The 26,335-nt window shown below is 33.8% G+C and overlaps 1 protein-coding gene across 5 annotated transcripts in view; it reads right to left on the bottom strand.

The window, feature by feature from the left end:
- Nucleotides 1-517: 517 nt before the first annotated feature.
- Nucleotides 518-26,335, bottom strand: part of COL21A1 (collagen type XXI alpha 1 chain) — a 202,163-nt gene continuing 176,345 nt past the window's right edge. For 3 of the 5 annotated variants that reach the window (XM_078001276.1, XM_078001278.1, XM_078001277.1), the window contains 13 exons: nucleotides 21,715-21,759; nucleotides 19,608-19,661; nucleotides 18,378-18,431; nucleotides 14,907-14,960; nucleotides 13,241-13,312; nucleotides 11,512-11,547; nucleotides 8,818-8,862; nucleotides 5,877-5,909; nucleotides 5,133-5,279; nucleotides 4,983-5,037; nucleotides 4,251-4,451; nucleotides 3,389-3,466; nucleotides 518-1,769 (listed from right to left, as the gene is read on the bottom strand). In XM_078001276.1, coding sequence (XP_077857402.1) covers nucleotides 1,582-1,769; nucleotides 3,389-3,466; nucleotides 4,251-4,451; nucleotides 4,983-5,037; nucleotides 5,133-5,279; nucleotides 5,877-5,909; nucleotides 8,818-8,862; nucleotides 11,512-11,547; nucleotides 13,241-13,312; nucleotides 14,907-14,960; nucleotides 18,378-18,431; nucleotides 19,608-19,661; nucleotides 21,715-21,759 — 1,062 coding nt within the window. In that variant the 3' untranslated portion in view covers nucleotides 518-1,581. The remainder of the gene's footprint in view (nucleotides 1,770-3,388; nucleotides 3,467-4,250; nucleotides 4,452-4,982; nucleotides 5,038-5,132; nucleotides 5,280-5,876; nucleotides 5,910-8,817; nucleotides 8,863-11,511; nucleotides 11,548-13,240; nucleotides 13,313-14,906; nucleotides 14,961-18,377; nucleotides 18,432-19,607; nucleotides 19,662-21,714; nucleotides 21,760-26,335) is intronic. The other 2 variants (XM_078001279.1, XM_028847466.2) reach the window with 2 other exon arrangements.

The following is a 26,335-nucleotide window of genomic DNA, read 5'->3' as shown; positions in this document are numbered from 1 at the left end:
TCTAACTATATTGCCACTGTATCCCAGGCATAGAACATATTCATGTGGTGAGTACTGTTGGATGAATAAATCAATGATACCAATGGCTTTATTCTGCTTCTTTACCAGCTTTTAGAAGCAAATGTCATCATTAAAGCAGGGGTAATAGGTTTGTTGGCTTAAGCAGATACCTGGGGCTTTACTGGAGATAAAACATCAAAACAAGCCTTATGCTCATTCAGCCACTAAACATCATGAATTTTAGTCTCCTCCAAAGTCCTCATCAAAATAGTAGAATTTGCATGACAATAAAGTTAAACTTTGGGCAACAGCCATGACTGTGCTAGGAAGTAAGTGTTGCAACTGTTCAGGTGTGCAGCACACCAATTCAATTTGTAATTTCTTATTTCAGGTGAACACATTTTTTAAGAATAGAGTGAATGATTTAATAAATTATATCCATTGAATAAGTGACGATATAATATACATACCATACTCAACAATTAGTTAAAATTAGTTATAAAAAAAGACATTGTAATCAGGCCTGTACACATTTTATTATACTCTGAATAACAAGCATGTAACAAAATTTTGAGCATGACAAGGAAGAAATATTTCAAATTCTGTTTCTTACAAAAGCATTAAGAACAATACACAAAGACTGTTCATAATATTTTACAGTCAGCTAAAAATAACAAGACATTCTAGGACTTTAGGAGTTTTCCTTTTCTTTCAACTAGAGCGTTTATTTCCATTAGCTTTGCTACAGTGAAAATTAACATATATGGACATACACATAGCAGTGAAATGGAAAATGAAGGCATACAACAAACATTCTGATTAATCAACAAGTATAAAATACAGCCTTTTAGTACTTCTGAACTTACATTTTCTTTGAATGTACAATGAAACTTTTTGTGTAAAATGTTTTTAATGTTAATTTTGACAGTTCCCAAAGTAATTAATACTTTTTCTTAGCACCACCATTAATCTAATTTTAGAATTTGAAATGAATTAAGAAACACACTAAGCTCATTCAGAGGTGCTATTCACAACACTGAACAACAGGCAATTCACTGCCCCTTATCAAGGCAGAGACACTGTAGTAAATGAGTAGTTCACCAATACTGTCTATCCCAGGTGAATATCAGCCCTGATCTTACTTCCAATGACCAGATACATGTTTTGGCTTATTTGTAGTAGCATGAGCTATGAGATATGAAACATGAAAGTCACATAGACATGAAATTAAACTCAAATCTCTACTGCATGGAGGCTGAATGTGAAATATTTCACAGTGACTAAAACTGACTGGCTAACAGGCAATGGTGGATTTTTATATTCAACTTTGATTAACATAAATGGACTTTACAAGAAACCCTTGAGATTTAATTAATGCTGATAATCCAAGGGCTCCAAATGACTGAGGAGCCTTTAAAATCAGTATATGTGACCTTTTATATTTTTTTCCATAAGAAAAAAAAATAAAAACACCGAGGTACTTAAGTTTCTTTTCAAGGGATTACTGTTGGTTATCTTCCTGAGATGCAAAAGACCACAGAAAAAGCACCATGCCTAGGCTGCTGAATGAGGCATCAGACACTAATAGTTTGGTCCTTTCCTGAATGGATCTCTTCCAGCAATTACACTAAAACATAGTGATGGGTCACAGATGCCTGGGGGGCCTGGTTGCCCTTGGATTCCAGGTTTTCCATGATCTCCGTCTTTGCCAGGGAGACCTGGGTCTCCTGGAGGACCTTCTTTGCTTATTCCAGGAGGGCCCTCTGGACCTAAAATGGGACATTGGCAAGATGTAAACAGAGAACTTTAGTTTTTTATAGTGAAATAGCTGATTCTGCAAGAAACTTAAACTAAAAAAGAAAAAACCTCTTGAATATTTTATATATTTGCACTAATTATAAAGTAGAGGCGGCCGGGCGCGGTGGCTCAAGCCTGTAATCCCAGCACTTTGGGAGGCCGAGACGGGCGGATCACGAGTTCAGGAGATCGAGACCATCCTGGCTAACACGGTGAAACCCCGTCTCTACTAAAATACAAAATAAATTAGCCGGGCGAGGTGGCGGGCGCCTGTACTCCCAGCTACTCGGGAGGCTGAGGCAGGAGAATGGCGTGAACCCGGGAGGCGGGGCTTGCAGTGAGCTGAGATCCGGCCACTGCACTCCAGCCTGGGCAACAGAGCTAGACTCCGTCTCAAAAAAAAAATAATAATAAAATAAAATAAAATAAAGTAGAGGCATTTTCATAATTCTACATATCTTCTGCTTTGAAAAGAGCCATCCAAAAGTTATCAGTACTTTTTGAAAACTAGCTATATTAACATAGCAACCATGCTACTGATTAAAACATTTAGCTAACATTATAATATTCCATTTTGTGTACTGTCCAATCTTATTTCTTCCTTTCAGCCTATCTTTTACCGATATTATTATAAATTGACAGGTGATATATAAGCCAAAGCTGAGTCATTTTTGTGCCATATTTATGACAAATAAATGACTGTTTCTATTATACATATTTTTAGTTTCCATATCTAAATGCATTATTCTTATTTTAGTATAATAGTCATCAATACACATAGGTATGAAAGCCCTAATTTGTCCAACATAGCCTGATTAGTTCAATTAGCATGCTCGAGGAAACAAAAGCTAGCTTAGGATATTGGCCTTTTAAAGTGGATTCAAAATAACAAAAACAAAATATTCAGATTTTGGGAAGGAGCACAGTGGTTTCGGTCTCTTCTTACTCCTCTATTCCCTGCTACTACTACTAATAAACATCTGTTTAGCACTTAACTGCAACTGTAAGTATTGTTCAAAGTATTTTACATAAACAAGTTTTAAGTCATTTGATCAACTCCAAAGCCTCTTAATAACATCTAATCATAGCAAACATTTATTGAAAACATAACTGTGATTGTCCTGCATTGTTCTGAAAGCTACATATGGAAACTATTTAATCTCCCAATAATGTCATGATGGAGATAACATTATCATCACCATCTTACCAGTGAGGAAACTGAGACATGACAGAGTTAAATAGCACAGCTAGCAGAGATTACTTAACCACTTCAGCATTTCTCTGCTTCTCAGAGGGTCATAAAGACTAAACAGTGTTATACACCAGATAAGCAGGGGTGCCAAACGATTCTAGAACTCTTCTAAGGAATAGATATTAAACTAAATGATAAGCAAGAGATAATATTGAAGGATTCATACATTGAGGATAATATATGAAAAATATTCTAGAAGTTGTACTTCAGTGTGTTAGATGTGAATCACTCAAAAAAGAAAACGGATGTCTTGGTTTCAATTTATTTCACATAGATCTATGATGACTTTTCTTAAAGCAAAATGAGCAGCAACACTTATGACCAGGCAGCAATTCTCACCCGGGGGACCAGGAGGACCTTGTTCTCCAGGATGCCCAAACCCTTGGCTCCCTTTTTCCCCATTTCTTCCTGGTAGGCCTGCAGGGTGTCAAACATCTGAGTAAGTTTACTTAAAATCACTGCCTTTTAGATTGTTTCTTTCAAAGCTGTTAATATACACATGAAATAAAAATGTCTTTTAAAAACCAGCTTGCCATCTATTTTTTCTTACTAATGGAAAACAATTTTTGAAGCAATCATTTCTAAAATGATCAGTGGTTTAGTTGCAAGACTTAATGGGAATCAAACATTTAGAAAAGAAAATGGTTTGGAATTATTAGCCCTTTGTGTTAATCATAGTTTTTTAAAAATTACTTTATGAAACATCTAAATTGTTTATATCTTATTAAACAAAAACGAAAGAATTATCAATCAACATTTCACATAAACTTTCAAAGGCAAGGAGAAATTCTGGGCTATTAGGAAGTTTTATTGCAAAACTTATTTTTCCTATAATAGAAAAAAAAATGAATAAGGTAACAGTGCAGAAAGTTACCAAAGTCAAAACAAAGGAAATGGCATCCATGATTTTCCATTTAAAAACTTTTCTAGACTCAAGCAAAATTTCTCAGTACATTGACAACATTTTCTAATTTGTAACTTCATGTGTTCATAAATTTGACTTCTCTATTTGATAATATTGCATTAAAAAAATAATTTCTCTTTAATTCAGTTGGCAAATTATGTAAAGACTTGAGCATTTACAGATTTTTTTTATCATGAAAACAAAGTTAATTCTTGACTATTAAATGGATATAGGATATGAATTTTTTTTAAAAACAACTTTTTAAAATTCATTTTCTTGTTCAAACTAACTGCATACCTTTTAATCCTCTGATACCTGGACGTCCAGGGACACCCATTAATCCAGGAACACCATCTCTTCCTGGCAAACCAGGTAATCCTCGGGGACCCTCTGGTCCTACAGGACCAGGTGGCCCAGGAATACCCGGGGAGCCATGTTGGGACTGGCAATGATCACAATTTCTAATTCTTCCACTCTGAAGTAAGACTGGTAGCTGGGCTTTTAAAAACAAAGAAACCCCATCCCTTATGTTTAAATGGTGAGTTGGTGTTAATTATATTTCTATTTTATTTTTTTCAGTTTACAGAGAAAACAACTATGAGCACTGAATATGTACATATTTCTTGGTCAATAATTTGACTTCTAGGAATGTGACTATGGAAATATTCACTGCTCTATGCAGTCATTTAATTACAGAAATTGCTTAAAATAGGGGAAAAAGTAAAAGTGCCCCCAAAAGAAATTGGTGGAATTATAGATATTCATATTGATGAACTAAATTATCAAAAAATATGCTACAAAAGAAAATTATAATAATGACAAATAATAAATTTCTTTAATAAAAAGATTATAAAAGAGTATGTATGATACATCTTTATAAAAATACTAGTTGAAGAAAAGTAGATGAGGCTTATAAATGTTATCTGTTTTATTCTTCACCTCACTTATATCCTCTACAATTTGTCCTAAGAATTTGTATTACTTTTGTAATTTGAAAAAAGTGATTAAAATGCTGTATTTGATACTTACCTCTTATTACATCCGTGCAAACTTGTCGAATAAATTGTTCTGAAAACTCTCTTCCCTATATCAAAGTATTAGGGGTTATGACATGCACATAAAGAACATGAGCAAAAATCAATGAAAATATAATAACTCTGGAAGAAGCAGAATACATACGGGCTTCCCATCCAAACCTGGGGGTCCCTGAGGACCTGGGTCCCCAGGTTGCCCCTTAGGACCTGCAGGCCCCATCAAGCCATCCACCCCAGATTCTCCTTTTGATCCAATGGCACCTCGGACACCAGGATCCCCCTTTTCACCTCTCTAAAAGCAAAAGAAATGTTTACAAGTTCTACTTAAATATTTCGGAAGGTGTAATTCCATTATGAAACTCCTTAAGGATGATGAATGTATACATATGTAAGCTACGTAAGGACTAGCTGGAAATACTATCATTGACCAGAAGGGAAATTTCATATCATATTAAACTGTCATTTATCCATCCATCCAATCAGCCAGACCTACAAACATCCACTACTGATTGAGTATATTGCGTAGGTAATATGCACACTGCCAGAGATATCACAATGGGCATAACACAGTCCTATTCACAAGGAGCTTGCATTTTAGTGGGTCCAACAGATACAGAAATGCACAATATTCTTATTCAAAAATATGGAGAAAAAATTCAGCTCCAAGTCTGGCAGAAAAACCAATAATAGTGACAATTCACATTTCATATCAAATTCAGTATAAATGTACATATTCTGAAAACTGCTAATTGGGAACTTCCACTGAAGAAGATGAAAAACGTTTCATTTTCTGGTTTTTACTCAAAAGCTAGATTTATATAGTATTGAAACCCAAGCAAAAAGGACTGAAGAACGAGAGCAAGAGAGCATAATACATGAAGAAACATACCTCTCCTTTTGCGCCATGATGGCCTTGAATTCCCTTTGAAAATCAATAGGAAAAAAACTATAATAAATGTGCAAGCTACAGTACTGTAACGTGGCATCCACCTTTTACCACATACTTAATCAAATTTAAAATTTCAATTTGGAAAATATTGATAGCATTAGTGACAAAATTACACATAAAAGAGACCCTTTTTGCCTTTTAGAGAAGGCTAATGACTAGGAAATATGTGAACCGAATAATATAAAAATTTTAATTTGCTTAACTGTTTCCTTCTTAGATATGAATATTTTCGAATGCTGCAGGTTGAACCACGTGGGTAAGAATGGGATTCTACTGAATTTAAAATATATCACTATTTTAATAAAAATCAAAACTCAAATCAGATTAAATATTAGGTATATTTATTGTTGTATTCAGTAATTAAGATAAATCATCTATTTTTCCAAGTTTATGTTCTTAAAATTAAATTTTGATTGGGTGCTATTGACAAAGGATGGGTTAAAACAAAGATACCATTAAAAGTGACTAGTAAGAGAGAAAACCCCCAGCTGTCCTGTGCTTAAACCATTCACTGCCAGTAATTAAGAGACCAGAGAAGCAATGTCATGTAAAAGATGGTATTTTTTCACAATGATATAAACACTGGGGAGCCCATGCATGAAGCCCATTCAACTATAATTACCAGCTACATCTGGATGGCTCCATTAAAGTCTTTCCCATTCCTCTTTTCCATATTTATTTCAGTGGTATATTATACAGGAAAAAACTCTCAGGAAAGGTATTAACATTTTCCATTTTTGAAATTCAATGTACACCTGGGCTCAAAAATCTCCTAATATTCACTCAGGTAAAAAGATAAAACTTTCATAACAGGTAGGTTTTCATTATTCAACTTTAAAATAAAAAATCAGTGTTCTGAAATTTAATATGAAATTTAATGTATAATGTTGCACACAATAAAGTCTGAGTTGGGGTATATCTTTTGATTCATTTTCAGGCTCCTCAAATATGGCGTCCAAATTTGACAAAGGAAAGAATTAGATAAAACTCATAAAACACCAAATATTTAGTTTTTGTATATAAATCTTTTAGTAAGTAAAACGAACTTTGTATGGCATACTTGAATTTTGTTTCTGAAGAAATGCAGGAGTGATCCTTACAAGATACAATCCAACAACTAGTCCCAACATAAGAAGGGAGACGAAATAGTTAAGTTCTCAATATGGGAACTGAATTAGAGCTAAAACTAAAAACAGCTGTCACCTGAGAACTCATTAAGACAATTCCGTGAGAGAAATATCCACTTTGATTCCATTCACAAAACCAGGGCCAAAAAAATAACATGTGCTGTGCTTGGTAGAGTGACAGGTAATTAAGACTGTTTACATGAAGAGTTTGGGATGACTCTTCAGCCGCTGAAAAGCAACAGCTGCTCTGGCCCTGGGTACTCCATGCAGGTTAACCTCCTGGTGGTGAGAAATGTGGCTTCCAATCAATCGAGGGCAGAGGCTTTCTAGAGAACCCAAATCCTGCCTTAGGAGAGCAGACACACTCTTTTCCTTGAGAAGTGAAAAAGTTAGTGAAACCTTAGAGAAAGAGTGATCCATACGCCAGTAAGCTAGCTAAGTTGTGAGTTCAAATTCTAAAGGAAATATCCTTTTCTGAGAGTTATTGTGAGTAACCTTTATTGATAAAAGGTCTGGGCTGTGGAGGTTAAATGGATGAAGGGGCGAAGGTCCTATGGGAACAGCGGTTTATAGATATTTTGTGATTAACTTAAGGAAACTCAGAGAGTTGATCTGTGTTGCCACGTTGGGGAATAGGGATGGAGTTGTTTGTGTCATCAGGTGGGTCTGAGTCAAGTGGAGGATCATAAAAACTGAAAGACATTTTATTGAATATAATTGTACTGAGGTGATTCCAATCATTCCTCCTCTTGGTTACTTTTGCTTTTACTTTTATTGTTACCTTCTAAATTCTCAATTCTTCTTAATACTGGCACTCACCTTCCATCCCATATTGCAGATAACCTTGGGGCCCTATGCTTACACTCTTCCCAATGGTCTCTCAGACTCCTCCAACTAAGGGACAGAGAGACCCCTGTCCTTGGAAACATCACCACCCAGTTTTATCCCACTCTCTCCAGAGCTGGTATAATTGCAGAATCTTTCTCCCACTCACCCTCAGAGAAAGAGGTCCACCCCATGGGAGGACTCACATATCCAGCTTGCCCTTTCAGACCTGACGAAGTTGGAACCATGTCCAGCATTCTGCAGCTAGAAGCAAGACAGCAGCAAACATGCTACCCTAAGGACCAATCTCCTTTATGCCTTTGTCCATCCACTTTGGCTCTGACTGAACTTACAGTCACATGGCAATCTCACTGAAATACCACCTAACGAGAAGGGTTTAGTCAAGAGACAAGCAAAGCCATCTTACTGTGTGTGTCTGTTCTACAACACTGTCTCTCAGGATAGCATTTTAATATATCTCCAGAGCAGTAAATTGTCTCTCTGAACAAACTAAAGGGAAAAAAGTACATTTATCCACCACACGTGGCCCCAACTGATTTTCAAGAAGAAAAGCAAGACAAACCAGCAGGTATGAACAAGCTGTCATTGTGTGACTGACTCTCTCTAGCCAATAACTACCCCTAAGAAATGAGTGGAATTTTCTACCTTCAGTCATTTGCTAAGATACATTAAAAAACAAAATTCAGAGCCACCAATGCTATCATTATGAGAAAGTGAAAATATAAAACAAACAATTAAAGAAACTCATTATCACCACACTACCTACACGTTCAACCTTATACACTTAGAATGTATGTTATACTTATCCTTCTCCCCACCCATTTTTATTTGCAAGTAATCCTCTCTCAACATTGTCCAGTTATGTGACTTGTTATTTCATTTTTTATCAGAAGAAAACCAAAAAATACCTGTTGCCCTGGAATTCCCTGTCTTCCATTATCTCCCTTTTGACCCTTTAACATAAATAAACATTATTGATTAGTTTGCACACTTATGATGCAATCACATATACAATACAAACTATGTATTACCTTGAGTTCCAGAAGAAATGTAACAAAAGCAGTGATACAAATATATAAATTATGTGAGAGATGGGAAAGTCAGTCACTCAGAGGAAAAGAAGAAAAGTCATCCTAATCTTATAGTTAAAATGGCCAGAGATAAGGAACAAATTACTGATTTGGGCGAAACATGTAAATAATTCTAGACAATAAGGATGTTCTTCTAAGTCCATATTAACAGTGGGAAAATAGTTTAAAAATTCAATGGATATGGACATTTTGTTAATTTCAGTGGCAATTATGTTCATTGTTGACTATGGACATGTGAGGACAAGAAGACCTGTTGAAAATTTTATTTTTAAAAATTAAAATATACTGTCACATTTTAGTAAATAAGTCATTTAAATGAAGAGCTTTAAATCAGCATAAGAGAACAGAAAAATTAATAAAGGTATAAACACATTTATCTGTTCAATAAATATTTTTGGGTATCTACCATTCATGGGACATTGTGCTAGACTCTGAAGCACTACTTCATCCTTACATTTATTGTGCAAATTAATTAGCAGTTTCTAGGAAGACATATACCTAGATAAGGCAATCAATAAAAGATCTAGTGACTACAATTTTACATCACCCTTGCCTAGTAATGAATTCATCAATTTACATAAGTGAATTCCTAATATTTATTAAGCAGCGCCTATTTCCTGGCACTTAGGGACTGAAACAAAGATATCACTGTAGACTTTGAGTCACTTACTGTGTGGTAAGAGAGATAAATCTAGAATGATGAAAATACTGCTGATAAGTCTATAATGTATAAACATCTGGGTTGGATATTATTGGAACTTAGGAAGGGGCATCTGACAGAAAGAGTAGGGAATGTGACTCACCCTTTGTGTAGCCTTGAGGGATGAGTAAGAGGTAGCCAATTGGAGAAAGGATAGGAGGGTGTATCAGGGAGAGAAGACACAGGTGAAAGGCAGGTAGGTAGTTTCTTTTGGCTAAAGCAGCAGAGCAGGATTGGATAAGAATGGGTGGAGTGGCAAGAGAAAACACTAAAGAAGATTCAGTCAGCCCAGAAGGCACTTGATGGGACAGGCTTTATCTTAACATGTGTGGGGCACCATTAAAGGCTTGCTAAGCAGATACATAGCTTAGCTATTTTATGTATATAAAAGTGTGGAAGAAGGAAGTAGACTGGACTCAAGGAGACTGGTCAGGAAGATACTGCAGTAGCCCAGGACCCCGACAAGAAATAACTAGTACAGTTGGGAAAGGTAGAAGATGTCAAGTTCAAGAGATATTCAGCATTGATTATCATGACAGGAAATCTGTGAATACGAAGTGGTTTATGGAGAAAGATGACAAGTTCGGTTTTGGACATATTGAACCTGAGGTACCCATGAGTCATCTAAATGCAGTACCAAGAAGAAAATTAGAATATATGGGTCTAGAGCTCACAGACACGTCCTTAACATTTACCTCACTCCCAACTTCAATATTAACTTAAAGGAAGCCTATTATCATAGTACTTGAAGATCTTCAATAAAAATTGTCTGAAAAACAACTGAATTTTGTCATACCACTCTAAAACATCTTATGTATGTTATTAAGAATAAGTTCATTAATATGAACTGTTATAACTGTGGATATAGCAAATATTGCCTATGACTATTTCAATCTGAAATTTTCTCTTACAATTCCAGAAATTCTAGAGCATTCAGAATTCTACATTTGTGAAAATGTTCAGAGTATTTTTCTTTATATTTTCAGCTTATTCTGCATAGCAAAGCTCAGACACTATAACTGAGACTTACAAACTTAAAAAACATCATTAAAATACTGTCTGAACACTTGATTGGTAATTTATGGTTGGAAAAGTTTTATATTTCTAAAACTTAAAAGGTTGAAAGACCATCGGATATAATTTATTCCAGATAACTATTTCATTGACTCAGTTAGTGGCATCCTATTCAAGGGTCAGTCTTCAGTGAATAAAAAAACCCATTCCATAGACACTTTAATTGAGGTGAAACTATCCTTGTCTCCTAAGGTAGTAACATAGTTCTCCTCTTTGCCTTTGCTGCTAAGACACCCAAAACTAAATGTCTCTAAATCACCCTAGATTTCCCTAGCCTTTATAATTTTCTGGTTTAATTTTCCTTTTACATATTGATTTGAATATGTTTTATATTTAGGGTTAAAGGTTTTTTATCAAATTTTTGCCATAAAACAATTTCAAATCATGTTTGGAAACTCTGTGTGTGTGTGTGTGTGTGTGTGTATACATATATGTGTGTGTGTGTATATGGTATATATATGTATATATGTACATAAATACATATTAGAAGTATATAATAAAATCTATGTTTTTATTTTGTTGAATCATTTTGTTTCTAAGTTTTCTACAACAGAAAAGTGGTGAGGAATTTTAAAGTCAGATCTGGTCTTGTCTGAGAAGCTCAATAGCAAAAGGAGAAAATAGGATTCAACAACTTTATATTAATGTTGAAACAAAGGAATTTAAAAGTAAAATAAGAATTTTTTAAAAGCTCTGATTTTATTGCTTAGCCTACTAAAAAAAAGCAAACAACATACCTGAATACCTTTTTCACCTTGATTTCCTTTGTCCCCCTACAAAAAGGCAGTTTGATCTGTATCATAATCTAGTATATTCTGTACAGTTTCAAATAAACATATATTTTTCTCTGCTGAAGAAAAATAACATCTCATGCAAATTCCACAAGCGCCTATATACACAGAAGTTGACTCCTAAGACAATATTTGGGAAGAGAGAAGAACCACATTATGTCAAAATTATATTGTAAAAGAACACTTTTGTATGCTCCTACATTTGAAAGAAAATTCACCACAATCTTTAATTTCCCAGAAAGGAGAAAAGTTCTACATGGGTCACAGTTTTAGGTTAGACAAACTAACAAGAGAGGACTTATTTTGACAAATGCTGTTTTATGAAATCAAACTGAAAATCTTTCATTAAGCTATTAGTAACCACAAGTTTATAGGAAACAATGACAAAGTAAAGCATAATATTTAAGTGATATTTTAGAAAACACACATTTCAAAAGTGAGCTTTTGAAAGAAAAATTATATTCCATAAAAATAAGTTTTATAGATTATCAGCTAGAAGGGTAATTAGAAACCAACTTATACAATGCCCTTGTTTTTATAGATCACGAAACAGACAGTTAAGCACCTGCCCAAAGTTAAACTTGGATACGGTTTCTGAATTTCCTTTCTATTAATACCTCACCGTGCTATCTAGAGTACAGTTTTGCATTTTCAACAAAATAACACACAGATTTTCTTTTAAGTGACAAGTTTTGAACAAGAAAATTCTCTTCATCCCAAACACATATTCATAGTAGATTTACTTAACATTTACTAAGAGTCACTTGATTGCTGCTCTGTGGGGACATTTCTGTCTCAGCTAGTGCTGCCTACCTATCATCAGAACAAAAAGCCCAAGGATCATACTGTGTATGATCTAGGCACCCTGTAGACAACACATGAGGGATAGAAAATAAGATGTTGAAAAATAAATAGCAGGGGACATGAAGATGGATATGGAGTTTGTGTCTTTTCCAGAATAAAAACCAATAGATTTACTTTTAACCTGAAATGTTTGTATTTGCGGTAGCTTGGATTTCTTAGGCACACAGGCATCAATTGTTGCTTAAAACCTCCAAACAAATAAAAGCATTTATTATTTATATACATACAAGTCAAGGTTCCCTTACTTGACCAAAATGAGAGAGAACCTAGTTTTGCTGTCTTTCCTTGCCAAAATACTTTAAATTAGTACATTTGACTTGTATTTCAAACTCCTTAAATTAATTTTAAATAAACTTCTATGTAACATAATTGTTTCATAGACAGGAACTTCATGGTCAAACATTTTGGGTATAAGTTTTATCCTTCCAGAATTTGATCCGGTTTTGGCAAGAGGGGTATTCATATTTTGATAGGAATGCCTGACATTGGATAATTTTCCTCAAAAAATTCTTAGCTCACCTGGACTGTGAAAAAACCTGAATTTACAGGATATTACTTAATTGTACATTCATATTTTCTGATTTGCATGCCTTCTCTAAGGTCTTCGTCTAGGAGACAATACCCATGCGGGTATATAAAAGATGCCACAGTTATTAGCATGGGGCTGAACACATTATATATACATGGAATATATAGGGTACCTTATTAAAAATATATTAATAAGAAGTCTTACTTTAAGAATGTCACAAAAGAAAAACTTGTATGCAAGTAACTGGTTAAAAGTGAACTGTAAATCTTAACCAATGTATACCTTTTTTCCTTGAATCCCTGGTAAACCCATGTATCCTGGTTCTCCTGGGGAACCCACTGCTCCTGGTTCTCCCTACATAACACAGAAATTCCACAAAGGTCACAGATCTACTGCTTATGGAAAAACACCACTGTTTTTAACTCTACATATCTCAATTTTAAAATGAATGGTTAAAAAAATTTATTGACAGTTATTACTACAGAAATAGTAAAGAATAAAATGTTTACTAGAATCCCAGTAAAATTTCTTGTATTTTTCTCTATCTTTTCCAGGTGAAAAATTCTCACAGCATTTCATATTTTAAAATTCTGTAAATATTTGTTATTTTTTATCATACTTTATAATTTCAATAAACTAAATTAAAAAGTTGTAAAAACAATAAACACAAGTATCTCTTTTTTGTTTACCTATTTACTAACACTTTTTCTCCTTGAAACTGCTTTTTCTCAAATTGCTACTTTTAAAAAAGCTTAGTTTCTTGTTACAAAATGATAATAGATAATAAAAATTATTAAAAATCTTATAACCCAATGTTTTTATTTTGTTACATATTTTTTCTCTAATTCATAAACATACATAGTTACTAAAATATGCTCATATATATGCATACTTTTATATCTTTTAACCTCTAAATATATTAATATTATAAAGTTCTCATGCTATCATTTTTCATAGCATAATTTTTAATTATGGAAGAGCATTCATATTTATCAACTATATTTTATTTAATAAAATTCTTACTGTTAAACATTACAGTTTTCACAATTTTTATTTTTATAAACAATGTTGGAATGAACACCCTGGTAGTTAAATTTAATTATTTATATATATTTATTTATATATATGGAATATTATTTTGTTCGTCATAAATTCTGGAGCTATTTTTCAGTACAGGGTGTACCACATGAGCTATCTTAATTCCATTTCTCCACTCTCCATCATCCTATAGGAATTGTCCTTTCTGAAATAAAGTTTTTTGTTTTAAAGTCTTAAATAAATTATTTGCAAGCACATATTAATAATGCATTGACAATATTTGTAAGTGATGGAACATAATCCTGAACGTGCTTCATGGTTCTGTTTTGTTTTGTGTTTTACCATTAGTCCAAAACTCTATAACATCAACTAAAGAGCACTCTCTTTTTTAAAAGAAAATGAGGCTTTGTTCTTTTTGCTTACTGTAGTTCCTCCCTAGCCATCTAATCATTCTCTAGATTTTTGAAGGTTGGAAGTGAATTAAAATACCCATTGAAATAAACATCAACCCATGTGGTTTGGAGGAAACTTGTAAAGGCCATTTTGAGTTCTATATTAAAGATGAAACTGCCATAAGCAAACAAAGAACAGTATCATTCGTGAGAACTACATACTCTTGTTTTCAACTGTTTAAGAAAAGTCTATTCTCTGGACCAGAAAGTAAGTTTATGTTTGCATACAATTTTATCATTTTTAGAAAAATTAAGCCAAAGTTTATGTCTTTATTATCCAATGACAAAGTATCTAAAAAACAGAAATGAAACTCTGTATTGACAATTTCATTTCATGATAAAGGTAATCCTTAATTTCATGTATCTCTTAAGGGATATAAAATGCTAATTTTCTTAAATGATGAGAAGAATTTACATTATAATTTCTTTGAAAATATTTTCAAATGCATCAAAATTACCTTGAGCCCAGAAGCCCCAGGCATCCCTTGAATTCCAGGTTCACCTTTGCTTCCCTGTCAACACATCAAAAACATTGGCGTTTTTTAAAAACAATTCTGTCATAATATATCTGATATAGACACTAAAGGGAATATATTTAAAATAATTTTTACATTTTTAACTTTCCAATTGTTTGATAGACTCTGTACATTAGACCTATTTATTAAGAAAAATTCTTTTAGGCAAGGAAGTGGTTCCACACATTCATAAGCCTCTCTAAACACCTGTGTTAAAGCTGGTAGCATCAAGTACAAGGGAGGAAAGTCAAATCTGTAGTGGTCAGCACTAATAAGTCCGGCCACCACACTGCACAGGTGGGAGCCATGTATTTTAACAGCATCCTCCAGGCTGAGACCCTCATCATTATCCTGTTTCACTTTCTCAGTAGGACTCATCTTCAGTATGCAACTGAAGGAAAGAAAAGTAGCTTCAAATGCACAATGGCTTCTTTTGACGAAGTGTGAATCAGAAAATGTTTAGCTTGTGCTTTTTCAGAATTCCAGTGCAGTTCTTTCTAACAGATGGAAACTTGGAGTACAAGACTAAGTTGACAGGGTAAAGAATGTAATACAGAAAAGGAAAAGTGGATAGAGAAAGAGAAAACAAGTCTTCTGGCCAATAAGGAGAGATTGTCAGATGTAGTTCTGGTTTTCGAATACTTTGATATCTGAAATCACAACCCAATGTCTGGCAAAAGCCCATAATTAAACAGGTTGGTGTGACACCTAGAAGGCGAACACAATAATTACCCACAGTCAACTCGGGTTTACTAATCAGTGAGACAAACCAATGCCATTTTCAGCTTTTAAAAAAGTTTTGTAGGCTGCTCACGGTAAGAAACACGTGAAGATCATATTAGATTTAATTAAAGCATTTAGCACATAACAGTGTTATTGAACCACAGAATAATGATTCCTTAAAATTTCTAATTTTATAAGGGTTTAAATTGAAACTCACAGACATGAGATTTGTTGAAAGTTACCTGACTTGATAAAGCTAACATATCCTAGTATTATTTAGAGAATTATTATTATCTTTTAAAGTTCTGGGTTACATGTGCAGGATGTGCAGGTTTGTTACATAGGTAAATGTGTGCCATGGTGGTTTGCTGCATCTATCAACCCATCACCTAGGTATTAAGCCCAGCATGCATTAGCTATTTTTTATGATACTCCTCCACTCTCAACACCCCCTGACCACTAACAGGCCCCAGTGTATGTTATTCCACTCCCTGTGTCCATGTGTTCTCACTGTTCAGCTCCCACTTCTAAGTGAGAACATGTGGTGTTTGGTTTTCTGTTCCTGCATTAGATTGCTGAGGATAATGGCTTCCACCTCCATCCATGTCCCTGTAAAGGACATGATCTCATTCTTTTTTATGGATGCATAATATTCCATGGTTCTTTTGCCAGTCTGATGGGCATTTGGGTTCATTCCATGCCTTTTCTATTGTGAACAGTGCTGCAGTGAAAATATGTGTGCTTGTATCTTTGTAACAGAATGATTTATATTCCTTTGGGTACATACCCAGTAAAGGGCAGATAATGTTTTTTAAAACCAAAACATAGTATAGTTAAATAGACTTATCAATGTTTCCACAGCGATTTTTAAGTATTATAATATACATTAGAGGTTTTCCAAAGATCTGCCTCAGTTTCAGCCTCATCTCTGCGCTACAGAATACGTTTTTGTCTCACCCTAGAACTTCTATCAGTCATATTGACAGCACAAGCCACAAACATAAGCTGACAAAACTAGCAGAAAGAAACTAATATAGAGGTCAGTAAACTATGACCCATGGGTTAAATCCAGTCCAATGCAAGTTCTTAAAGTTTAACCAGAACACAGCCGCACCCCATACCCATTTGATTAGGTATTGCCTGTGGCCACTTTTGCACTATAATGGCAAAACTGAGTAGTTACAACAAAGACTGTATGGCTCTCAAAGCCTGAAATATTTACTTTCTGTCCCTTTTCAGAAAAAGTTTCCAACACCTAATATACTGCATGAAAAAAATTAAAATGTTTCACTGAGAAGATTATATTTAATATCTGCAACATTTTGGATCTATTTTTAACAAAGTAATTGTACAAGCACAAGAGGCAGAAAACCAACTTTAGAGTAAGTCATGTAAAAATAAACAAACTGTGATACTGGAAATGCTTACTGTCCTACCCAGCCAAATCAGCAGAATCTGCTTAAGTGGCAGACAGCACAAACACATTGTTCTAAAACCTTTTACGGAAAGTCCAACAGATACAATTGACCTTCAGCTCAGTGTGAGTCAACAGTGTGGTGTATCTAATAATAATTTTTTTAAAAAGCTGATGAAATTTTAGGCTTCATTCTTAAGAATTAGAGAATCCAAAAGACAATGAGAGAGCCCATTGTGCACCAGCTAATAAAGGGTATTTTCTTATGAAATGACCTTGAGAAACTGTGGAGACCTTCTGCTTAGCAAGCTCAGTCTTTCCAGTGTATTAGACCAACTCTGTGTTTACCTATAGTTACTCCACAAGGGTCTACCACTGATGAAGAGCAGCTAATTTTTCTCATTATTGGGCTCCCATGTCTTTTTTTTTTTCCCCCCCTCTCTCTCTTTTCTAAATACTTTAGAAATTAAAAGTAAAATAGATTAAGTCATCTACTCATCTATACGCCAGGGTCTAGTCCCCTGAGGCAACGCCTAGTCAAAGGTTGAACGCTTCCAAAATAGCAATCCCATCACTTCCTTTTGGAAGGTTGTCCTAGAATCTATTTGCAAAATAGTTGGGAACAGTTTTCCGAGCGTTTTGTCTGATCCTCTGGTTAACCAAGGAAACAAAATAGTTCTCTCACCTCGGGATTATATATACCTAGAAAATGGTCAAATAATGACATTCAAAGAGTTTCAGTTCTACCTTGAGAATAACCTCATATCCTAAATATATTTGTCAAGCTTGCCTTACTTATTTAAAATATAAAAGTAAAGATAATATGCTCTTACTCACAGTACTAGTACAATCTACCACAAGGCACTTTATATTATATACATTTCACTAAATAAAAATACCAAAAAGAAGACTGTAAAATGGGTATTGTAAGAGATATTCTTATTCATAACTATGAATGCTCTAGACTGGTGGTTTTGGCACTGAGTTCCACAGAGCTCTAGTATTCCTGAATACTAGACACCAAGACACCAAAAAGGGAGAAGGGGGCTGAGTAGCAGAAGATTCTGGACCCTTTCCAACATAACAGGATGAGCTTTACTTTAGCCTGTTTCTTATGCTGAGCTTTTGCAGACTTAATTCTTACAAGTGATTTTTTTCATAGAATAAAAACCACATTTAAAATACAATCAAGGTAGTGGTTAAAATTTTCATCAAAGTTATAAATGTCAACTGTGATTACACAAAGTTCCCAATCTTGTTAATTTTATCATATTTACCTTAGATCCTGGTGTTCCAGGCTGACCTGGTGAGCCATTGCTTCCCATTAAACCCTACAATTTTAAAAAGGAATTTCAAGAGTAACTTAGACAAGATTATTAAAAAATATTAAATCAATTTCCAAGTTACACGTTCTCATTATGAGATCTGAAAATATAATACAGTATTTAGAAAATTACTCCCCCATATATTCATAAAGGATAATAAAAGTAAAAAATCAAACCATGTAAGACAGCATAAAGGCTAGCAGAGCACTTATAATTCTATTGCTTACAAAAACTACAAATAGAGAAAATGGAGAGCTAATAAAAGAAAATATAAAGAAAAATTTATTTTTTCTATACTTTTTCTTTTGTTATGATGGCTAAGAATTAGGTGTCTTCATAGATGTTACCCTGATTTACATTATTTAGAATTCTATTATCTTGAACAATATTTTAAAAGAGTTACATTCTAATAAACTTTCTGTATAATCTTTCTTCAAGGTACAAAATGGCTGTATCTTTAATCATATGATTCAAAATAAAAAAAAATGATGACTACTCTTTTAGTTAGGACTTGATTTCATTTATATTCTACTTTAAATACTATTATACATATTTAACACACTTGGCAAATGAAAAGGGATTAAAAAATCATTATATCATCAGAAAATATAATCGCAATATGAACCTATAACAGACAATTTGATTATAGGTGAAAATCAATATCACTTCTAGCAATAAACTTAAAATTTAGGGGGGAATTCTTGCACATATGATAGAACTTTCATAATTTTGAGTCAGTTTCATATGCCATCTTCACTCTCGAAAACCATAAAATAATTTACTCTGTTTTAGGATCTTCCCATACTATGTCTTCTGTACATATTCTTTCCCATTAGTGTAATATGTTTGTAAATGTAATTTAAAATAAAATTCACTGAGATTTAGACTTAGCCATACTTAGTATTTTTAAATTAATAGCTAGAATATATGTTTTCTAATTTATCTACAGTTAGGGTCCCTGATGTTTATTTGGGTGGCCGACTTTTTGAAAAACTGAAGAAATTTTTACTGTTTTAGAAAAATGCACATAGACATAATATTTTTCATACAACTGAATGGAATTCATGGACCTCAAGTATTTTATTGTTGTATCCCCTACATTTTTATGAACTCTTGAATATGAACTCCTAGTAGGTAAGTAGCAACATTGCAAACATTTTGATAATAATGACATCAACATACAGGCATCCCTGGGGCTCCTTTTTTTCCTTGTTGTCCTGGAGGCCCAATTTCTCCCTAAAAAATCAAACATTAAAAAAAATTGTAAATTGTAAATTATCAATTTAGTTCAAGAAAGTTTCTGCCAAAGCACAATGGAATGACAATTGAATATCAATCAGCTCAACTTTTTCTTTCTCTTCCACTACTGTAAGGAAGAAGCAAGGCAAGGCAAAAATTGGAACCTAACACCTTAAAGACCTTGGCATAGAGTCTGAGGATTTACTGTCAATATTTTTATTATGACATTTATAGTGACATTTGCCATTCTTTCAAAGGAAGACTTAGCAGCTTAGATGGAGTTGGTAAGGTAAATAACAGAAATAAAAATCAGGTGAAAAATTTTCCTATTTATCATAGAGTTTAAGAAATATGACAGTGAACATAAATTAATAAAGAAAAATAGAGTAAAAACATAACAGCATTAGACTTCAACTTCTGGGGTTGCAGCATTAGACTTCAACTTCTGGGGTTGCAGCTGACTAGGTTCTCTAAAGGGACCCTCTAAGTCCAGAATAAAAATCCTAGAAGGAACATCCTCTCTGAGAGAGCGTTGGTCTTCCAAGAAGTAGGAGATGTATTCAAAGATCTTTCATTTTAATGAAGTATACTTTGAGTTGGGGCTATAATTATGAGGATTTGAACTATACAGAACCCATGCCAGAGACAGAATTGTAGGAGCCAAGTAAAGTGGGAGTATCTGAGGGTGGATCTTCAGCTCTCGGGAAACTGAATGCTGGCCAGCCATGGAAAGGAAGCAGGAATCTTCAATACCTATGATGACTCGGGACTTTCAAAGGGGACTGAAATGGTATCCATGGTGACCAGCAGAAGGCAGGTCTTCATTTCCCCGTTAGGCTGACAGGGCACCCTCTAAATTAAGATGAAGCAATAAGCTCATGATAAACAATATAGATACAAGAGACAGAAAGCTACAGGAATGAGAATAATAAATAATAAACTGCAGATGTTAGAATTGTTAGAATTTAGAACTAGATATGAGATTTTTTTTTAATAAAAAAACAGAATCATGAAAGACTATTAGTACTGAAAACATAACAAGAGACTTCAAGAACAAAAAGTTGTGGTTTAAAAAATTATAAACTCTAAAAGTGAAAATTATGAGTATTTACAATTTAAAAAAAAAATCAATTGATCATTCTAACAGATTAGACACAATAAAGAAAGAAAAAGTCAACTATGAGGCATATCTAAAACATTTAACCAGAATGTATGACAACCAAAAATATGGAAATATAGTAGGTAATGCTAAAAAGAGATGTGGAGTATACAATTAGAAGAAATTAAAAAATGTCTAACCAGAATTCCAGAAACAGAGAATGGAGCAGAGGTTATATGGAGATAATGGCTGATTCTTTCCAGAACTACTGGAAATAATTCCACAGAGCCAGGAAGCAAACCAAAGTCCCAGCAAGATGAATAAAGAGATATCCATATCAAGATATATTGTAGTGAATTTGAAGAACACTAAAAACAAATAAAATACCTTAAAAGGTTCCAAAAGGAAGAGACAGATCACTTACAAAAGAATGATAATTAGAATGACAGCAGATTTTTCACAGTTAACAATGAAAGCCAAAAAACCATAGAAGAAAATCTTCAATTTACTAAGAGAAAATAATTGTCAACCTTGAGTTGTATAGTCTACAAAATTGTCCTTCAAAACAAGAGCAAAATAAAGAAGTTTGTAATTAAACAAAAACTGAAAGCTTATTTACCAAGATACATATACTAAAAAGACATTCAAAAACATAGTTAAGTAAATTAACTTTAAAGAAGTAAATTATACCATGATTATCTTAGAGAACAAAGTTGAAAAGTAGCAAAGTAAAGGAGGAAGCATATAATGTAAATCTAAATTAAAATTATCTACATAAAACAACCATAAAACAATATATACAAATTTGTAAAGCCAGAACACCAGCTTCTAAAATTATATAATATTTGAAAAATTAACTGTTACCACAAATGTAAAAATGTATTTTTTCATAGACAACAATGCATTAAATGAGCAGATCCAGGCCCAAAGCTAACTCTCATGAATACTTACCTTTTGGCCCATTAATCCTCGGTTTCCAGGAAACCCTGGGATTCCCTAAAAACAAATAAAATAGATTTTTGACTTATAAAAAATTGAAGACTTTATCATTAAAGAAGAATCAGTCACAACTGGAATTTTAACTGGTAAATAACACATATTTTCAAATGTATACATATTATAATATTGCTATTTATAATAATCTAATATGGAAAAGACGATTTATGAGATATAGTATTATATGACTACTACTGATATTTAGAGCTTTAAATAAAGGTTTTTTGAAAAAGAAACTATGAGGAAATTAATCTCAGTTCTTGCACCCCAACACGAGTGATAAAATTAAAACAATGTTTCATTTGAACATAGTCTTGTATTACTTGTAATGAATCATGCAAGAAAATCTGTTAAATGATATAAGTTCTGATTTAGCGCAACAGTTCCTTTCCACAAGCCCTCAGTCTCACCACCTTAGTTAAAAATTAATTTAACTAAATGATTTCCTCCAACCTGAGCCTTGAAATACCCAAGAACCTAAATATTCATATAAAAAATGGCAATCTTTTCTCTTAATAACTCCCTTACTGATGCAATCATGAAGAATATGAAGACCACAGTTTGTGAAGAGACATAAAGAAGTACAAGTCACTCTTTCACATGGCTGAACCGATATGTACATGTCTCTGGCAGCATTCAGAAAAAATTAATGTTAATTCTATCAAATGAAGAATAAATTTAGCATATTCATTACTTGCAGAACAGTTCTATTTTCTGCCTTTTGATGCATTTACCCAAAATGATCATTTATCATGCAAAACACTGATTGTCCTAATCAATTTTTGCTTTTTATTCCATTTTCTTAGCACCTATTTTGGTGACATTTTAGCTGAAATTGTTAACAACATTTATATTTTTATATATATGTATTGAAACTGAAAGACAAGGAAATTGGGTCACATCTATATGACTTTGAAAACCCTCTGCACTAGCAGGCCTTCCAAAGGAAAGCAGTACTCTTCAGTAAATCACAGCAGGTGCTAGAGCTGCCATTGCCAATGAGATCAAGTATCTTCTTCTATTACAGGCAGAATCTGCCATTATATTTATTTTCACACCTGAAGTTTATAAATACAACCTTTATTGATCAATGTGCTAATCACAATTACAGGGCAAGACATAAGCACATAGTTCTAGTTTTAAAATCTGAACTTAAATCATACATTGGAATTCAGTTTGATTCTATGCAGCTCAATTCAGTTTGCCACTTCACTATACTCTTTGCAGGGAACAAAAGTGGTATGTGAGCAATGACTATCAACAAGGGACTCAATCTACTTGAAAAGACAAGCCTTTATAAACATAAGTAGAGAATAATATGAAAACAATAAAAAATACCTTAAAGTAACAATATAAAACACAATCACAGTACACCTAATAAGCACTCTAAAACATAAAGTAAAAATAAAGTCACTGAGTTACGAATATAAAATGAATTGTATCTTCTTAGGCAGAAAATGCATATTCTCAATGCAATCAATTAAGGTAAACATTATTCAAAATAAGAGCCTCCATTTCAATGAACCATAATTTGCTGTGAAACCACTCTGTGACTTCCTCCCGTTCAAATACCCACACACACATGAAAATTCACTAGAAGTTGAGATCAAGTTCTGAATTTAACTAAGACGTGTGTCAATTCTTCTCAGAAGCAAGGTGGCTATACATTGTTCTATGCTGGAAAACTGGTACAGTTCTGTCAATGTAATAATGTTGGCCCCGAGAATTCCTAACGGCCACATGAGATTACCAATGACAATGTCAGACCTGAGAAGCTGAATTTCTTACTAGTCTTTTATCATTTAAAGTTTTCATCACTATTCAAGCCTCTGTGCCCTTACACAGTCTGTGATGTTAGCAGAATTAGTTACAGATATCCCGAAGACAATCCCAGTGTTAGCAAGTTCACATCCTTTCCCTGGAGAAAACAGTTATACTTCCATGAATAGCACCTTGGCTTCCACCTCCTCAAAGCCCTTGAGAGTCCATTTCCCCACTGTTTACTCCATGGAGTTGATTTGACACCCTTTTGTTTTGTTTTGTTTTGTTTTTTGTTTTGTTTTTTGAGACGGAGTCTCGCTCTGTAGCCCAGGCTGGAGTGCAGTGGCGCGATCTGGGCTCACTGTAAGCTCCGCCTCCCGGTTCACGCCATTCTCCTGCTTCAGCCTCCCTAGAAGCTGGGACTACAGGCGCCCACCACCACGCCCGGCTAATTTTTTTGTATTTTTAGTAGAGACAGGGTTTCACCGTGTTCGCCAGGATGGTGTCGATCTCCTGACCTCGTGATCCGCCCGTCTCGGCCTCCCAAAGTGCTGGGATTACAGGCGTGAGCCACCGTGCCCGGCTGACACCCTTTTTTTCTGAGACATTCTAATACTGAACTTGGCCTGTAGAAGAACATAGCCACAAATCTTACATTATTTCAACATATCTGATATTAAGATTATTTTCGGGAGATTCCAGATTATAAAAAAATAGTCCTTTTCTTTTTGTTCATCCTCTCAAACTGGCCAAAAATTTACATACGTTTCATAGATATGTATATCCATGAAGTCCTAATAGATCTTCTATGTCCGATTATGCTAAGAATTATTACTTCTTCTACAAATACCAAATAAAAATATAAAAACTATACGATGTCAAAAACAAAATGTAGGCCTGATTTAGCTAAGGAATTCTTGGCAAAACTAATATAATACCACAAGCATGCATAGAATACCAGCTTATTGAGGGCGAGGTTAACCAGGGAAACTGAAATCATTGAGCTATATTAGTTAATAAAATTCTCCAAGGTAATCTTTTCCTAGGCTCCCAATATGTGTATTGAAATTGACTAATGTTATCCATTAGCATTTGAAAGTTAACAGTTTGTTGATCGCAAAGTATTCAGTGACAATTATTTTATAGAGTAAATGTGTTTCCAAGGAGACTATTTTCTATTTCGCTGTGGTTTTGGGTTCAGGCAACAGTGACAATGTCCAAGTAAAGACAGAAACAAGTAAGAGTAAGTGGACATATTTCCTCTACTTCTGTGATTTCAGTTTGGGTTTGAGGAAGAGCAGAAAGTCAACCAGAAAATCCTGCATAATGTTGTGGTTAAAGAATGTTGACATAAAAAATGTTCTAGAAGCTTCTCTGTAACCATTTAAACCACTGCTGTACAACAAACAAGTTGCTAAGAATAGAAATACATACTTTAGAATAAAGGGTTTGACTTCCATTTCCTAGAGAATACTTTGTAATGAAGGGAGTGTGTCTATGACAATATTACTTAGAAAAGACGAAATATCACATTATACTCCCCATATGTAATGAATGTATTCACTTATCTATGAAATTGGACCATCTTAGATCAAATTTGCTTTTAAGTAATGCAATATGTTCAATTCACTTAAAAAGATCTAAACTATTAATGGTACTTTTGTATCAAATTATCTACTTTCTACACAATGGTAGAGCTATTTAATATCATCCAGTTATCAAAATATCAGAAGTATATTACATGTTTTCTTCATTATATCAAGAAGTGATTTACTCATTCTTAAAGATTCAATGAAGGAAAAATTCACATGTTGAAAGTATCATTCTCATTAACTAAAAAGATTCCAATATAATTATCAGTAAAGTGCATAGTAGAAGTCATATGAAGCAGCTAAAAATATAGATGCTGGAGTCAGCCAGCCCATGTCCGGATCCACTCCAGACCAGTTATTTAAATTGTAAAATCTCTGAATCCGTTTTCTTTGTGGGAAAAATAATAAAACCTATCTCATAGAGTTGGTACATTCTATCAATTAAGCTTTCACAAATATTTAGCTCAGTAATATTGAATAAATTTTTATAACTGTCTCTTCACAGCTCCTCCCTGACCTTTGAAAGTTGTGAAATACTTGAAGTCATTTTTTTTCCATGTCTCTAAGTTTTCTCCTCTTTCTCCATTGTGAGGCTTTTTCTTTTTGCCTTTCTACCTTGCCTTTCCCTACTTTACTTTCCAAAAATGTCCATTATATGTAGGATGATGCTAGCAATCTAAAGTTCCCCACTCGGGGACGCCAAAAGTCAGCATTGCCCCCCCTATTCCGTACCTTTCCTTTTCATGTTTGGTTGATCTTGATTACAGAATAGTACTATCATGACTTTTGCTTTTTAAATATTTTAAATAATTCATCACTGCTCAGAAAAAGATGACCAAGAGTATTAAATATATTTATATTTATATATAGTTGAACCCTGCAATGTTTTTCAATTTTTTTTTCCACAGTAACTGGCAGGCCATTATGAATGATTTACAACAGATTATTCTGTGGTAAGGTAACTATAGGGAGAAGTAAGTTACAACCGCAGTTGCCAGACCTAAAAGAAACCAATATACAAGTACTTGCAATAAACCCTTGATAAGGAAATGACCAATTTTCTATTCCCACATTATGCTGTCATTAATCTTCAAGGAAAAAAAAAATCTAAGAATGTTGGATGAACTTATTCACCCTGGCCTGTAGACAATGGCCCACTTGGGACTGGACCCAAGTTACCCAAAGATAAACAATTTAAGTAGAAAATACTTTAGCCAATGATT

Source organism: Macaca mulatta, chromosome 4, assembly GCF_049350105.2.
Source record: "Macaca mulatta isolate MMU2019108-1 chromosome 4, T2T-MMU8v2.0, whole genome shotgun sequence".
Taxonomy (NCBI): domain Eukaryota; kingdom Metazoa; phylum Chordata; class Mammalia; order Primates; family Cercopithecidae; genus Macaca; species Macaca mulatta.
The sequence above is the reverse complement of the archived record's forward strand: the minus strand, read 5'-3'. Positions and strand labels throughout refer to the sequence as shown.